General features: G+C 46.0%; 1 protein-coding gene and 1 long non-coding RNA gene across 2 annotated transcripts; both read left to right on the plus strand.

Moving 5' to 3' along the window:
* Window positions 1-153: 153 nt before the first annotated feature.
* On the plus strand, window positions 154-15963 carry LOC311121985 (intermembrane lipid transfer protein VPS13C-like; the record flags this gene model as incomplete). Its single annotated transcript, XM_084196412.1, has 8 exons — window positions 154-418; window positions 687-847; window positions 3428-3549; window positions 13017-13314; window positions 13620-14009; window positions 14323-14427; window positions 14650-14814; window positions 15838-15963. Coding segments are annotated over 8 exons (1632 nt in total), but the record flags the coding sequence as incomplete, so codon positions are not given.
* Window positions 6472-7917, plus strand: LOC311121984. Its single transcript, XR_014612366.1, has 3 exons — window positions 6472-6629; window positions 6770-6909; window positions 7119-7917. It is a non-coding gene; the product is annotated as an uncharacterized lncRNA (long non-coding RNA).
* Window positions 15964-16271: the final 308 nt, after the last annotated feature.

Consider the following 16271-nt stretch of genomic DNA (forward strand, 5'->3'; position numbering starts at 1 on the left):
TGGGCATGTTTTTAGTCCAGGACTGGATTCATCTAGATCCCACAAACCAACCTATTGTTTAGAAGTTTGTTTACAAAAATGAAAAAAATTGAGAAAATTACAGCACGTTAATTCACAGCACACTACCGTTCCGTTCTTGTCATTTCTGCTCAGGCATTCTCTGAGGGCACAGCCTCTACCTTTGACCACAGTCTGAAGGAGAAGGCCCCCTTCACCATCCGTAACGCGCTGGGCGTCCCTCTCACCGTGCAGCACAGTGCCAACCTGCGGGTGGTGGCCTCGCCTGGGCAGGGCAAGCTCCACGAGGTCGGGGTAGGGCAGAGCGTGGACCTGGAGCACTCCGTGTTCGGGACCTCGACACGGGGCAAACTGTCTGCCTTGCAGCGCCAGGAGAGCTGCCTCTTCAACCTCAGCATCGGTCAGTAGACTACTGTATATAGGGGGGGGTGCTGGACATGTTGCTTGATGTGGTCACTCCTGGTTAGGCTTCTTTTACATTCCAAGAGAGTTTGTCTCTGTTTCTAGTGCCCGTACACTGGGTAGGGATACTTCCTTTTCCAGTGGTTTTGAATGGGATTTGAACTGAATAGCTTGGCATGGGGATTTTTTAAAAATGCCATTCCACTGCCATAGATAATGGATACAGGCAGCAGCTGAAGATGTCCACTGGTCTGTCTCCACCACAGTTCCTACAGGTTACAGTGGGATCTCCAACATGGCGGTGGATAAGCCTGGCAGGAGGCTGTATAACGTGAGAGATCCCATGCTGCAGGAGGACGTGTCGGTGTTGCTGCAGGTAGACGCCTCAGAAGGAAACAAGGTCATCACCGTCCGCTCTCCACTACAGGTCAGCAAATCACTCACTCTCTATGGAGCTCTCCTCCATCACTCACTCTCTATGGAACTGTCCTCCATCACTCACTCTCTCTGGAGCTCTCCTCCATCACTCACTCTCTATGGAGCTGTCCTCCATCACTCACTCTCTATGGAGCTGTCCTCCATCACTCACTCTCTATGGAACTCTCCTCCATCACTCACTCTCTATGGAACTCTCCTCCATCACTCACTCTCTATGGAACTGTCCTCCATCACTCACTCTCTATGGAACTGTCCTCCATCACTCACTCTCTATGGAACTGTCCTCCATCACTCACTCTCTATGGAGCTCTCCTCCATCACTCACTCTCTATGGAACTCTCCTCCATCACTCACTCTCTATGGAACTCTCCTCCATCACTCACTCTCTATGGAACTCTCCTCCATCACTCACTCTCTATGGAACTCTCCTCCATCACTCACTCTCTATGGAACTCTCCTCCATCACTCACCCTCTATGGAACTGTCCTCCATCACTCACCCTCTATGGAACTGTCCTCCATCACTCACTCTCTATGGAACTGTCCTCCATCACTCACTCTCTATGGAGCTGTCCTCCATCACTCACTCTCTATGGAGCTGTCCTCCATCACTCACTCCCTATGGAGCTGTCCTCCATCACTTACTCTCTATGGAGCTGTCCTCCATCACTCACTCCCTATGGAGCTGTCCTCCATCACTTACTCTCTATGGAGCTGTCCTCCATCACTCACTCTCTATGGAACTGTCCTCCATCACTCACTCTCTATGGAACTGTCCTCCATCACTCACTCTCTATGGAGCTCTCCTCCATCACTCACTCTCTATGGAGCTGTCCTCCATCACTCACTCTCTATGGAACTGTCCTCCATCACTCACTCTATGGAGCTGTCCTCCATCACTCACTCTCTATGGAGCTGTCCTCCATCATTCACTCTCTATTGAACTGTCCTCCATCATTCACTCTCTATGGAGCTCTCCTCCATCACTCACTCTCTATGGAACTGTCCTCCATCACTCACTCTCTATGGAACTGTCCTCCATCACTCACTCTCTATGGAGCTCTCCTCCATCACTCACTCTCTATGGAACTGTCCTCCATCACTCACTCTCTATGGAGCTCTCCTCCATCACTCACTCTCAATGGAACTGTCCTCCATCACTCACTCTCTATGGAACTGTCCTCCATCACTCACTCTCTATGGAACTCTCCTCCATCACTCACTATCTATGGAACTGTCCTCCATCACTCACTCTCTATGGAGCTGTCCTCCATCACTCACTCTCTATGGAGCTGTCCTCCATCACTCTCTCTCTATGGAACTGTCCTCCATCACTCACTCTCTATGGAGCTCTCCTCCATCACTCACTCTCTATGGAACTGTCCTCCATCACTCACTCTCTATGGAGCTGTCCTCCATCACTCACTCTCTATGGAGCTGTCCTTCATCACTCACTCTCTATGAAACTGTTCTCCATCACTCACTCTCTATGGAGCTGTCCTCCATCACTCACTCTCTATGGAACTGTCCTCCATCACTCACTCTCTATGGAACTGTCCTCCATCACTCACTCTCTATGGAGCTCTCCTCCATCACTCACTCTCTATGGAACTGTCCTCCATCACTCACTCTCTATGGAGCTGTCCTCCATCACTCACTCTCTATGGAGCTGTCCTCCATCACTCACTCATATGGAACTGTCCTCCATCACTCACTCTCTATGAAACTGTCCTCCATCACTCACTCTCTATGGAACTGTCCTCTATCACTCACTCTCTATGGAGCTGTCCTCCATCACTCACTCTCTATGGAGCTGTCCTCCATCACTCACTCTCTATGGAACTGTCCTCCATCACTCACTCTCTATGAAACTGTCCTCCATCACTCACTCTCTATGGAACTGTCCTCCATCACTCACTCTCTATGGAGCTGTCCTCCATCACTCACTCTCTATGGAACTGTCTTCCATCACTCACTCTCCATGGAACTGTCCTCCATCACTCACTCTCTATGGAGCTGTCCTCCATCACACACTCTCTATGGAACTGTCTTCCATCACTCACTCTCTATGGAACTGTCTTCCATCACTCACTCTCTATGGAGCTGTCCTCCATCACTCACTCTCTATGAAACTGTCCTCCATCACTCACTCTCTATGGAACTGTCTTCCATCACTCACTCTCTATGGAACTGTCCTCCATCACTCACTCTCTATGGAGCTGTCCTCCATCACTCACTCTCTATGGAGCTGTCCTCCATCACTCACTCTCTATGGAGCTGTTCTCCATCACTCACTCTCTATGGAGCTCTCCTCCATCACTCACTCTCTATGGAACTGTCTTCCATCACTCACTCTCTATGGAGCTGTCCTCCTGTAGGTTATAGATGCTCAACAGCTTCCAGTAGAGAGGAACAAGTCTGTGGACTTGCAACATGAAAGCAGCTGCTATTAAAACACATTTGAATATATTCAGCACTTTTCAATTACAGTAAAATCTTTTTTTCCATTGAGTTAAAAAAATGATTATGTCATCCTTAACTCAGTTTTTCAATGTTGTTTTGTGTTCCAGATCCAGAACCATTTCTCAGTGCCGTTTGCCATCCTGAAGTATTGCCCCACATCCAGAGGTCTGGTTAACATAGGATTGGCAGAGCCTGAGAAAGAGTCTCATGTAGCCCTGGACTCATACAGGTAATAACCATGTTGGTAGCCCTGGACTCATACAGGTAATAATCATGTTGGTAGCCCTGGACTCATACAGGTAATAACCATGTTGGTAGCCCTGGACTCATACAGGTAATAACCATGTTGGTAGCCCTGGACTCATACAGGGAATAACCATGTTGGTAGCCCTGGACTCATACAGGTAATAACCATGTTGGTAGCCCTGGACTCATACAGGTAATAACCATGTTGGTAGCCCTGGACTCATACAGGTAATAACCATGTTGGTAGCCCTGGACTCATACAGGTAATAACCATGTTGGTAGCCCTGGACTCATACAGGTAATAATCATGTTGGTAGCCCTGGACTCATACAGGTAATAACCATGTTGGTAGCCCTGGACTCATACAGGTAATAACCATGTTGGTAGCCCTGGACTCATACAGGTAATAACCATGTTGGTAGCCCTGGACTCATACAGGTAATAACCATGTTGGTAGCCCTGGACTCATACAGGTAATACCCATGTTGGTAGCCCTGGACTCATACAGGTAATAACCATGTTGGTAGCCCTGGACTCATACAGGTAATAACCATGTTGGTAGCCCTGGACTCATACAGGTAATAACCATGTTGGTAGCCCTGGACTCATACAGGTAATAATCATGTTGGTAGCCCTGGACTCATACAGGTAATAACCATGTTGGTAGCCCTGGACTCATACAGGTAATAACCATGTTGGTAGCCCTGGACTCATACAGGTAATAATCATGTTGGTAGCCCTGGACTCATACAGGTAATAACCATGTTGGTAGCCCTGGACTCATACAGGTAATAACCATGTTGGTAGCCCTGGACTCATACAGGTAATAACCATGTTGGTAGCCCTGGACTCATACAGGTAATAACCATGTTGGTAGCCCTGGACTCATACAGGTAATAACCATGTTGGTAGCCCTGGACTCATACAGGGAATAACCATGTTGGTAGCCCTGGATTCATACAGGTAATAACCATGTTGGTAGCCCTGGACTCATACAGGGAATAACCATGTTGGTAGCCCTGGATTCATACAGGTAATAACCATGTTGGTAGCCCTGGACTCATACAGGTAATAACCATGTTGGTAGCCCTGGACTCATACAGGTAATAACCATGTTGGTAGCCCTGGACTCATACAGGTAATAACCATGTTGGTAGCCCTGGACTCATACAGGGAATAACCATGTTGGTAGCCCTGGACTCATACAGGTAATAACCATGTTGGTAGCCCTGGACTCATACAGGTAATAACCATGTTGGTAGCCCTGGACTCATACAGGTAATAACCATGTTGGTAGCCCTGGACTCATACAGGGAATAACCATGTTGGTAGCCCTGGACTCATACAGGTAATAACCATGTTGGTAGCCCTGGACTCATACAGGTAATAACCATGTTGGTAGCCCTGGACTCATACAGGGAATAACCATGTTGGTAGCCCTGGACTCATACAGGTAATAACCATGTTGGTAGCCCTGGACTCATACAGGGAATAACCATGTTGGTAGCCCTGGACTCATACAGGTAATAACCATGTTGGTAGCCCTGGACTCATACAGGGAATAACCATGTTGGTAGCCCTGGACTCATACAGGGAATAACCATGTTGGTAGCCCTGGACTCATACAGGGAATAACCATGTTGGTAGCCCTGGACTCATACAGGTAATAACCATGTTGGTAGCCCTGGACTCATACAGGGAATAACCATGTTGGTAGCCCTGGACTCATACAGGTAATAACCATGTTGGTAGCCCTGGACTCATACAGGTAATAACCATGTTGGTAGCCCTGGACTCATACAGGGAATAACCATGTTGGTAGCCCTGGACTCATACAGGTAATAACCATGTTGGTAGCCCTGGACTCATACAGGTAATAACCATGTTGGTAGCCCTGGACTCATACAGGGAATAACCATGTTGGTAGCCCTGGACTCATACAGGTAATAACCATGTTGGTAGCCCTGGACTCATACAGGTAATAACCATGTTGGTAGCCCTGGACTCATACAGGTAATAACCATGTTGGTAGCCCTGGACTCATACAGGTAATAACCATGTTGGTAGCCCTGGACTCATACAGGTAATAACCATGTTGGTAGCCCTGGACTCATACAGGTAATATCCATTTTGGTAGCCCTGGACTCATACAGGGAATAACCATGTTGGTAGCCCTGGACTCATACAGGTAATAACCATGTTGGTAGCCCTGGACTCATACAGGTAATAACCATGTTGGTAGCCCTGGACTCATACAGGTAATAACCATGTTGGTAGCCCTGGACTCATACAGGTAATAACCATGTTGGTAGCCCTGGACTCATACAGGTAATAACCATGTTGGTAGCCCTGGACTCATACAGGTAATAACCATGTTGGTAGCCCTGGATTCATACAGGTAATAACCATGTTGGTAGCCCTGGACTCATACAGGTAATAACCATGTTGGTAGCCCTGGACTCATACAGGGAATAACCATGTTGGTAGCCCTGGACTCATACAGGTAATAACCATGTTGGTAGCCCTGGACTCATACAGGTAATAATCATGTTGGTAGCCCTGGACTCATACAGGTAATAACCATGTTGGTAGCCCTGGACTCATACAGGTAATAACCATGTTGGTAGCCCTGGACTCATACAGGTAATAACCATGTTGGTAGCCCTGGATTCATACAGGTAATAACCATGTTGGTAGCCCTGGACTCATACAGGTAATAACCATGTTGGTAGCCCTGGACTCATACAGGTAATAACCATGTTGGTAGCCCTGGACTCATACAGGTAATAACCATGTTGGTAGCCCTGGACTCATACAGGTAATAACCATGTTGGTAGCCCTGGACTCATACAGGTAATAACCATGTTGGTAGCCCTGGACTCATACAGGTAATAACCATGTTGGTAGCCCTGGACTCATACAGGTAATAACCATGTTGGTAGCCCTGGACTCATACAGGTAATAACCATGTTGGTAGCCCTGGACTCATACAGGGAATAACCATGTTGGTAGCCCTGGACTCATACAGGGAATAACCATGTTGGTAGCCCTGGACTCATACAGGTAATAACCATGTTGGTAGCCCTGGACTCATACAGATAATAACCATGTTGGTAGCCCTGGACTCATACAGGTAATAACCATGTTGGTAGCCCTGGACTCATACAGGTAATAATCATGTTGGTAGCCCTGGACTCATACAGGTAATAACCATGTTGGTAGCCCTGGACTCATACAGGGAATAACCATGTTGGTAGCCCTGGACTCATACAGGTAATAACCATGTTGGTAGCCCTGGACTCATACAGGGAATAACCATGTTGGTAGCCCTGGACTCATACAGGTAATAACCATGTTGGTAGCCCTGGACTCATACAGGTAATAACCATGTTGGTAGCCCTGGACTCATACAGGTAATAACCATGTTGGTAGCCCTGGACTCATACAGGTAATAACCATGTTGGTAGCCTGGACTCATACAGGTAATAACCATGTTGGTAGCCCTGGACTCATACAGGTAATAACCATGTTGGTAGCCCTGGACTCATACAGGTAATAACCATGTTGGTAGCCCTGGACTCATACAGGGAATAACCATGTTGGTAGCCCTGGACTCATACAGGTAATAACCATGTTGGTAGCCCTGGACTCATACAGGTAATAACCATGTTGGTAGCCCTGGACTCATACAGGGAATAACCATGTTGGTAGCCCTGGACTCATACAGGTAATAACCATGTTGGTAGCCCTGGACTCATACAGGTAATAACCATGTTGGTAGCCCTGGACTCATACAGGTAATAACCATGTTGGTAGCCCTGGACTCATACAGGGAATAACCATGTTGGTAGCCCTGGACTCATACAGGGAATAACCATGTTGGTAGCCCTGGACTCATACAGGGAATAACCATGTTGGTAGCCCTGGACTCATACAGGTAATAACCATGTTGGTAGCCCTGGACTCATACAGGTAATAATCATGTTGGTAGCCCTGGACTCATACAGGTAATAACCATGTTGGTAGCCCTGGACTCATACAGGTAATAACCATGTTGGTAGCCCTGGACTCATACAGGTAATAACCATGTTGGTAGCCCTGGACTCATACAGGGAATAACCATGTTGGTAGCCCTGGACTCATACAGGGAATAACCATGTTGGTAGCCCTGGACTCATACAGGGAATAACCATGTTGGTAGCCCTGGACTCATACAGGTAATAACCATGTTGGTAGCCCTGGACTCATACAGGTAATAACCATGTTGGTAGCCCTGGACTCATACAGGTAATAACCATGTTGGTAGCCCTGGACTCATACAGGGAATAACCATGTTGGTAGCCCTGGACTCATACAGGGAATAATCATGTTGGTAGCCCTGGACTCATACAGGGAATAACCATGTTGGTAGCCCTGGACTCATACAGGTAATAACCATGTTGGTAGCCCTGGACTCATACAGGTAATAACCATGTTGGTAGCCCTGGACTCATACAGGTAATAACCATGTTGGTAGCCCTGGACTCATACAGGTAATAACCATGTTGGTAGCCCTGGACTCATACAGGTAATAACCATGTTGGTAGCCCTGGACTCATACAGGTAATAACCATGTTGGTAGCCCTGGACTCATACAGGTAATAACCATGTTGGTAGCCCTGGACTCATACAGGTAATAACCATGTTGGTAGCCCTGGACTCATACAGGTAATAACCATGTTGGTAGCCCTGGACTCATACAGGTAATAACCATGTTGGTAGCCCTGGACTCATACAGGTAATAACCATGTTGGTAGCCCTGGACTCATACAGGGAATAACCATGTTGGTAGCCCTGGACTCATACAGGTAATAACCATGTTGGTAGCCCTGGACTCATACAGGTAATAACCATGTTGGTAGCCCTGGACTCATACAGGGAATAACCATGTTGGTAGCCCTGGACTCATACAGGTAATAACCATGTTGGTAGCCCTGGACTCATACAGGTAATAACCATGTTGGTAGCCCTGGACTCATACAGGTAATAACCATGTTGGTAGCCCTGGACTCATACAGGGAATAACCATGTTGGTAGCCCTGGACTCATACAGGGAATAACCATGTTGGTAGCCCTGGACTCATACAGGGAATAACCATGTTGGTAGCCCTGGACTCATACAGGTAATAACCATGTTGGTAGCCCTGGACTCATACAGGTAATAATCATGTTGGTAGCCCTGGACTCATACAGGTAATAACCATGTTGGTAGCCCTGGACTCATACAGGTAATAACCATGTTGGTAGCCCTGGACTCATACAGGTAATAACCATGTTGGTAGCCCTGGACTCATACAGGGAATAACCATGTTGGTAGCCCTGGACTCATACAGGGAATAACCATGTTGGTAGCCCTGGACTCATACAGGGAATAACCATGTTGGTAGCCCTGGACTCATACAGGTAATAACCATGTTGGTAGCCCTGGACTCATACAGGTAATAACCATGTTGGTAGCCCTGGACTCATACAGGTAATAACCATGTTGGTAGCCCTGGACTCATACAGGGAATAACCATGTTGGTAGCCCTGGACTCATACAGGGAATAATCATGTTGGTAGCCCTGGACTCATACAGGGAATAACCATGTTGGTAGCCCTGGACTCATACAGGTAATAACCATGTTGGTAGCCCTGGACTCATACAGGTAATAACCATGTTGGTAGCCCTGGACTCATACAGGTAATAACCATGTTGGTAGCCCTGGACTCATACAGGTAATAACCATGTTGGTAGCCCTGGACTCATACAGGTAATAACCATGTTGGTAGCCCTGGACTCATACAGGTAATAACCATGTTGGTAGCCCTGGACTCATACAGGTAATAACCATGTTGGTAGCCCTGGACTCATACAGGTAATAACCATGTTGGTAGCCCTGGACTCATACAGGGAATAACCATGTTGGTAGCCCTGGACTCATACAGGTAATAACCATGTTGGTAGCCCTGGACTCATACAGGTAATAACCATGTTGGTAGCCCTGGACTCATACAGGTAATAACCATGTTGGTAGCCCTGGACTCATACAGGTAATAACCATGTTGGTAGCCCTGGACTCATACAGGTAATAACCATGTTGGTAGCCCTGGACTCATACAGGGAATAACCATGTTGGTAGCCCTGGACTCATACAGGTAATAACCATGTTGGTAGCCCTGGACTCATACAGGTAATAACCATGTTGGTAGCCCTGGACTCATACAGGTAATAACCATGTTGGTAGCCCTGGACTCATACAGGTAATAACCATGTTGGTAGCCCTGGACTCATACAGGTAATAACCATGTTGGTAGCCCTGGACTCATACAGGTAATAACCATGTTGGTAGCCCTGGACTCATACAGGTAATAACCATGTTGGTAGCCCTGGACTCATACAGGTAATAACCATGTTGGTAGCCCTGGACTCATACAGGTAATAACCATGTTGGTAGCCCTGGACTCATACAGGTAATAACCATGTTGGTAGCCCTGGACTCATACAGGTAATAACCATGTTGGTAGCCCTGGACTCATACAGGTAATAACCATGTTGGTAGCCCTGGACTCATACAGGTAATAACCATGTTGGTAGCCCTGGACTCATACAGGTAATAACCATGTTGGTAGCCCTGGACTCATACAGGTAATAACCATGTTGGTAGCCCTGGACTCATACAGGTAATAACCATGTTGGTAGCCCTGGACTCATACAGGTAATAACCATGTTGGTAGCCCTGGACTCATACAGGTAATAACCATGTTGGTAGCCCTGGACTCATACAGGTAATAACCATGTTGGTAGCCCTGGACTCATACAGGTAATAATCATGTTGGTAGCCCTGGACTCATACAGGTAATAACCATGTTGGTAGCCCTGGACTCATACAGGTAATAACCATGTTGGTAGCCCTGGACTCATACAGGTAATAACCATGTTGGTAGCCCTGGACTCATACAGGTAATAACCATGTTGGTAGCCCTGGACTCATACAGGTAATAACCATGTTGGTAGCCCTGGACTCATACAGGTAATAACCATGTTGGTAGCCCAGTTGTTCCCATCCTCCTCAGAGAGAACACATGTATGACACCAGTCACTAGTACTTGTTCCCGCCAAGGAGTGTTCTAGTAACTTCTCCTTGAATTAAAGCGTGATACACTTTATCAGCTGTTTGCACGTGTGAGCCTCACGTCACAAATGTGCTCTAAGGACAATTTTACATAATTATATTGGTTACTTATCATGTGAATGGACAGCTCTATTTCAACATAGCTTCTGAAAGGCCGGTGATCGCAGCGTACGGACAAAGGATACTATTTATGAGATGCTAATAAGTAAACAGGAAATTAAAGAGAAGTTGATGTCTGCTGAGCTGGGCAGATTGGGAGATCCAGGTGTCCCCTTGCTCGGTCTCGGTGTTTCATTATCCGGCTCGAAGGTCCACGTTCGAGAGAGGGGCACCACAAAAATATTTTAGTGCGTTAAACAAGTATGCTAGTGCTTTAAACAAGTATTCTAGTACTTTAAACAAATATTAGTGTTTTAAACAAATATTCTAGGTCTTTACCCCCTAGAGTCGATAAGTTACATGAAGAAATCCCCATTAAAATCCGTCAATTTAACCTAGAGATATGTTTTTTTGTCTCAATCCACCGCATCCACTAGTGTCACATTTTTGCATCTGCGGTGAAAGGTGGCAGAGCCAGAGCGGTGTTTGTCAGACCATGAGACATCCTGAAAATTGGTGTTCTCACGAAAAGGTATTTAGCGTCCGAACGGTTTGACGTTCAAACTATGACCATTCTATGGAAAGATGAGATTCTCACGAACACGATGGTGTTCTCCGTTTTGCTCTACGACCTCTCGTCTGAAGTCGGTACCGTTGATGTGCCAACTTCTTTGTTTGTAGTGTCCGAACCGTTTGGGCTACAAACTAATGTGACTCCACTGTGGAAAGGGGAGATTCTCACGAACACATTTTGCTCTACAACCCCCACTCGTCTGAAGGTAACCGGTACCGTTAAAAAAAATTAATGGAAGTATGAAGGTACCCAAAAAAAGGGGTTAAATATGTGTATATATATATATATATATATATATATATATATATATATATATATATATATATATATATATATATATATATATAAAGCTTTCTTGTATCTCCTATATATTAATGAGTTGCATGTTTCGTCACAATATTGTTTTGAACGTTCGTTTCGGACTGAGCATTCTACGCGATGTATCGTCAATGAGCGCTGATGGAGATTTCATCAAAAGTGCATTACAGTGGCTTGGAAATACAATGACATTCAAAAGGAGGCAAATAATTAGTAGGAAAAACTTTTGTCGTCATTTTGATGTCGCCAGATTTACTTTAAATATGCAGTATAACGTTAGCTAGCTAAGGTTGATGGGAGGCCACCAGATTTTAACTAGTTAGCGTTGCTAGCTATGTTTGACGAACTTTGCTAGCTAATGACAACATTGCCATCTGTCTAAAGTAAATTTGATGAACATGATAAGGCTGGCAAAGTTGTTTCCTACTAAATATTTGACTACTTTAGCAATGTCATCGTATTTCCAGCCACTATAGTGACATTTAGATGAAGCAGTAGTTAGCCTCTGTCCAGAATGACTGGGCTTCTCACCACTTTAGCGCACCACTATGGTGCCACCGGTAGATGACGGCTTGAGAACGTTCATAACAATGGCATGACGGATACCTAAAGGGGTCGTAAAATTCTAAATCAAATAGCTAAATACATCCATATGTCAGATTAGCAATTCCAAACTGCTTAGATTTACAGGGGTTAAACAAATATTCTAGGACTTTAAACAAATATTCTAGAGCTTTAAAGAAATATTCTTTGGCTTTAAACAAATAGTCTAGGACTTTAAACAAACATTCTAGGGCTTTAAACAAATATTCTATGGCTTTAAACAAATAGTCTAGGACTTTAAACAAACATTCTAGGGCTTTAAACAAATATTATAGGGCATTAAACAAATATTATAGGGCTTTAAACAAATACTCTAGGGCTTTAAACAAATATTCTAGGGCTTTAAACAAATATTATAGGGCTTTAAACAAATATTCTAGGGCTTTAAACAAATATTCTAGGGCTTTAAACAAATATTATAGGGCTTTAAACAAATATTATAGGGCTTTACACAAATATTATAGGGCTTTAAACAAATATTCTAGGGCTTTAAACAAATATTCTAGGGCTTTAAACAAATATTCTAGGGCTTTAAACAAATACTCTAGGGCTTTAAACAAATACTCTAGTCCTTTTATACAGACTCCCCTTTCCTTACCTTGCTCCACTCCTCTCTCTGTCTCTGCTGCAGATGTCAGCTAGGGTTATGTTTAGTGGATTGTTAGTTAAACGCCGTCTCCTCGTCTTCTTCTCCCCCTATAGGTGTCAGCTCTTCCTCCAGCCAGCCGGGCGCCTGGAGGGCCAGTACGGCCCCTCGTCTACCTGTATCGCCTGGAAGGAGCAGGTCCACCTGAGCTCTGAGGTGCGGTCCCTTCTCCAGTGTCCGTCGGCGGACAGCAGCTTCCTGCCCCTCCAGGTGACCACCTTGGCCACGCCCGATCGCCTGGCCTTCATTTCCTCCCAGCGAGAGGACGACTGGGACCCTGCCTATGTGATCCACCTCCACCCTGCTGTGACCCTCCGGAACCTTCTGCCTTACAGCTTCAGATATCTACTGGAGGTAATAACGCTTAGATAACATGAAGACCGTCACTAGGATAGGACCTAACCCTTTACCCTAGCCCTGTACCCTGCCTGACAGCTTCAGATATCTACAGGAAGTAACTACAGCGAGGACTGATCTACACGTTCCAGTGACTAAGGGAAGAGGGTGCAGGTGTAGACTGGAAGATATAAGCAGAAACTAATGATCAGCCGCTAGACTTTGATGTCATTATTTCCTGTTTTATGCCATGTTGAGACGTCTCTACAATGCAAAGATTTTCATAAAAAACCGTTTATCGATCCATTAATCCATCTCTCCAGGGCTCGGCCGAGTTCCATGAGCTCCGGGAGGGCAGCACGGCGGACATCCTGAACGCCCGTATAGGAGGTGAGATCATGGAGGTGGTCCTGGTCAAATACCAGGGTCGGAACTGGTCCAGCCGTATCCGCATCGCCCAGGACATGCAGGAGTTCTTCCCTGTGTGCTTCACCTGCGACTCGGACGAGAAGCTGACCGTGGACCTGAGCGTGCACGTGACGCGGCCGCACGGACGTTTGACGCTGGCGGTGTTCAGCCCGTACTGGATCATCAATAAGACGTCCAGGGTTCTGCAGTACCGCGCAGAGGACGTCTCCGTCAAACACGCCTCGGACTTCAGGGACGTAATCCTCTTCTCCTTCAAGAAGAAGAACATCTTCAGCAAGAACAAGGTAGGGAAGCATCTGACTGTCTAACAGGGTTTCACAAACCTTTCCTGGCAGATCCCCAAACTGCTCCATGAATTTAATATATTAATATTATATTAATATTAATATAATTTGATATATCCCAGATCAATTCATTCATAGCTGAATCAGGTGTGCTAGTTTTAAGGATACAACATAATTGTGAAACGTCCGTGATTCCTGGAGGATAGGTGTGAGAAACACCAGTCAAACACACAGCATCTTTAAAGCCTTTTTCTCCTTTTTAGATCAAGTTGTTTCTCTCAGTAACACTGTTTTTTTTTTTGTCTTTCTACAGCTGCAGCTCTGTGTGTCCACCAGTTCCTGGTCTGATGGTTTCTCATTGGACACGGTGGGGAGCTATGGGTGTGTCAGATGCCCTGCCAACACCATGGACTATCTGGTGAGATGACAACGTACACAAAGAGTCCCAACTCTGGAATGCACCTTTATTTACCATACAATGCTTTTATCCAAGTGACTTACAGGGAACACCATTCGGTGGCTCGTGCGGGACTCAAACCCACAACTATGGTGTTACATGCACCATGATTTTAACCCACTGAGCCATTACAGCCACATTGTGAGGACGTAGAGTCTGACGGTGTTTAGTCTTGTGTTGTAGGTTGGCGTCAGCATCCAGATGAGTAGTTTCAACGTGACCAAGATCGTGACCATGAGTCCGTTCTTCACGCTGGTCAACAAGTCTTCCTACGAGCTGGAGGTGGGAGAGGTTCAGACAGAGGAGGGCAGCGTCAACGGGAAGTGGCACTACATCTCCTCTTCGGAGGTGAGGACCTACCGTGTGTGTGTGTGTGTGTGTGTGTGTGTGTGTGTGTGTGTGTTCGTATTACTGTATTTGTGAGGACCTAGCGTGTGTGTGTGTGTGTGTTCGTATTACTGTATTTGTGACTGTATTTGTGAGGACCTAGTGTGTGTGTTTGTGTGTGTGTGAACGTAATCATGATTGTAATCGTGATGATGAGCATGTTCCTCTGTCTGAGCATAAGTTTGTCTGTCTGTCTGTTCTCTTCCCTGTGTCTGTCTGTCTGTCTGTTCTCTTCCCTGTGACTGTCTGTTCTCTTCCCTGTGTCTGTCTGACTGTCTGTTCTCTTCCCTGTGACTGTCTGTCTGTCTGTTCTCTTCCCTGTGTTTGACTGTCTGTTCTCTTCCCTGTGTCTGTCTGTCTGTCTGTTCTCTTCCCTGTGACTGTCTGACTGTCTGTTCTCTTCCCTGTGACTGACTGACTGTCTGTTCTCTTCCCTGTGACTGTCTGTCTGTCTGTTCTCTTCCCTCTGTCTGACTGTCTGTTCTCTTCCCTGTGACTGTCTGTCTGTCTGTTCTCTTCCCTGTGTTTGACTGTCTGTTCTCTTCCCTGTGTATGTCTGTCTGTCTGTTCTCTTCCCTGTGACTGTCTGACTGTCTGTTCTCTTCCCTGTGACTGACTGACTGTCTGTTCTCTTCCCTGTGACTGTCTGTCTGTCTGTTCTCTTCCCTCTGTCTGACTGTCTGTTCTCTTCCCTGTGACTGTCTGTCTGTCTGTTCTCTTCCCTGTGTTTGACTGTCTGTTCTCTTCCCTGTGTATGTCTGTCTGTCTGTTCTCTTCCCTGTGACTGTCTGACTGTCTGTTCTCTTCCCTGTGACTGACTGACTGTCTGTTCTCTTCCCTGTGACTGTCTGTCTGTCTGTTCTCTTCCCTGTGTCTGTCTGTCTGTTCTCTTCCCTGTGTCTGTCTGTCTGTCTGTCTGTCTGTCTGTCTGTCTGTCTGTCTGTCTGTCTGTCTGTCTGTCTGTTCTCTTCCCTGTGTTTCCAGTGCATCCCCCTCTGGCCAGAGTTGATCACAGGGAAGCTGTGTGTTCGGGTGGTGGGTTCTGACTCCAACTCCAAGTCCTTCTTCTTCAACAAACAGGACAACGGCACCCTGCTTGGCATGGGCCAGGTCAGTGTCCTTTCCCTGTAAATACACAACATATTACTGACCTGATTTACCCTAATTTAACAGGTTATTTGACTGAGAAGAGAACACGTTCTCGTTTAGAAGGGATTTACCCTAATTTAACAGGTTCTTTGACTGAGAAGAGAACACGTTCTCGTTTAGAAGGGATTTACCCTAATTTAACAGGTTCTTTGACTGAGAAGAGAACACGTTCTCGTTTAGAAGGGATTTACCCTAATTTAACAGGTTCTTTGACTGAGAAGAGAACACGTTCTCGGTTAGAAGGGATTTACCCTAATTTAACAGGTTCT

This window comes from Coregonus lavaretus (assembly GCF_964263955.1).
Source record: "Coregonus lavaretus genome assembly, contig: HAP1_SCAFFOLD_7008, whole genome shotgun sequence".
Taxonomy (NCBI): Eukaryota; Metazoa; Chordata; class Actinopteri; order Salmoniformes; family Salmonidae; genus Coregonus; species Coregonus lavaretus.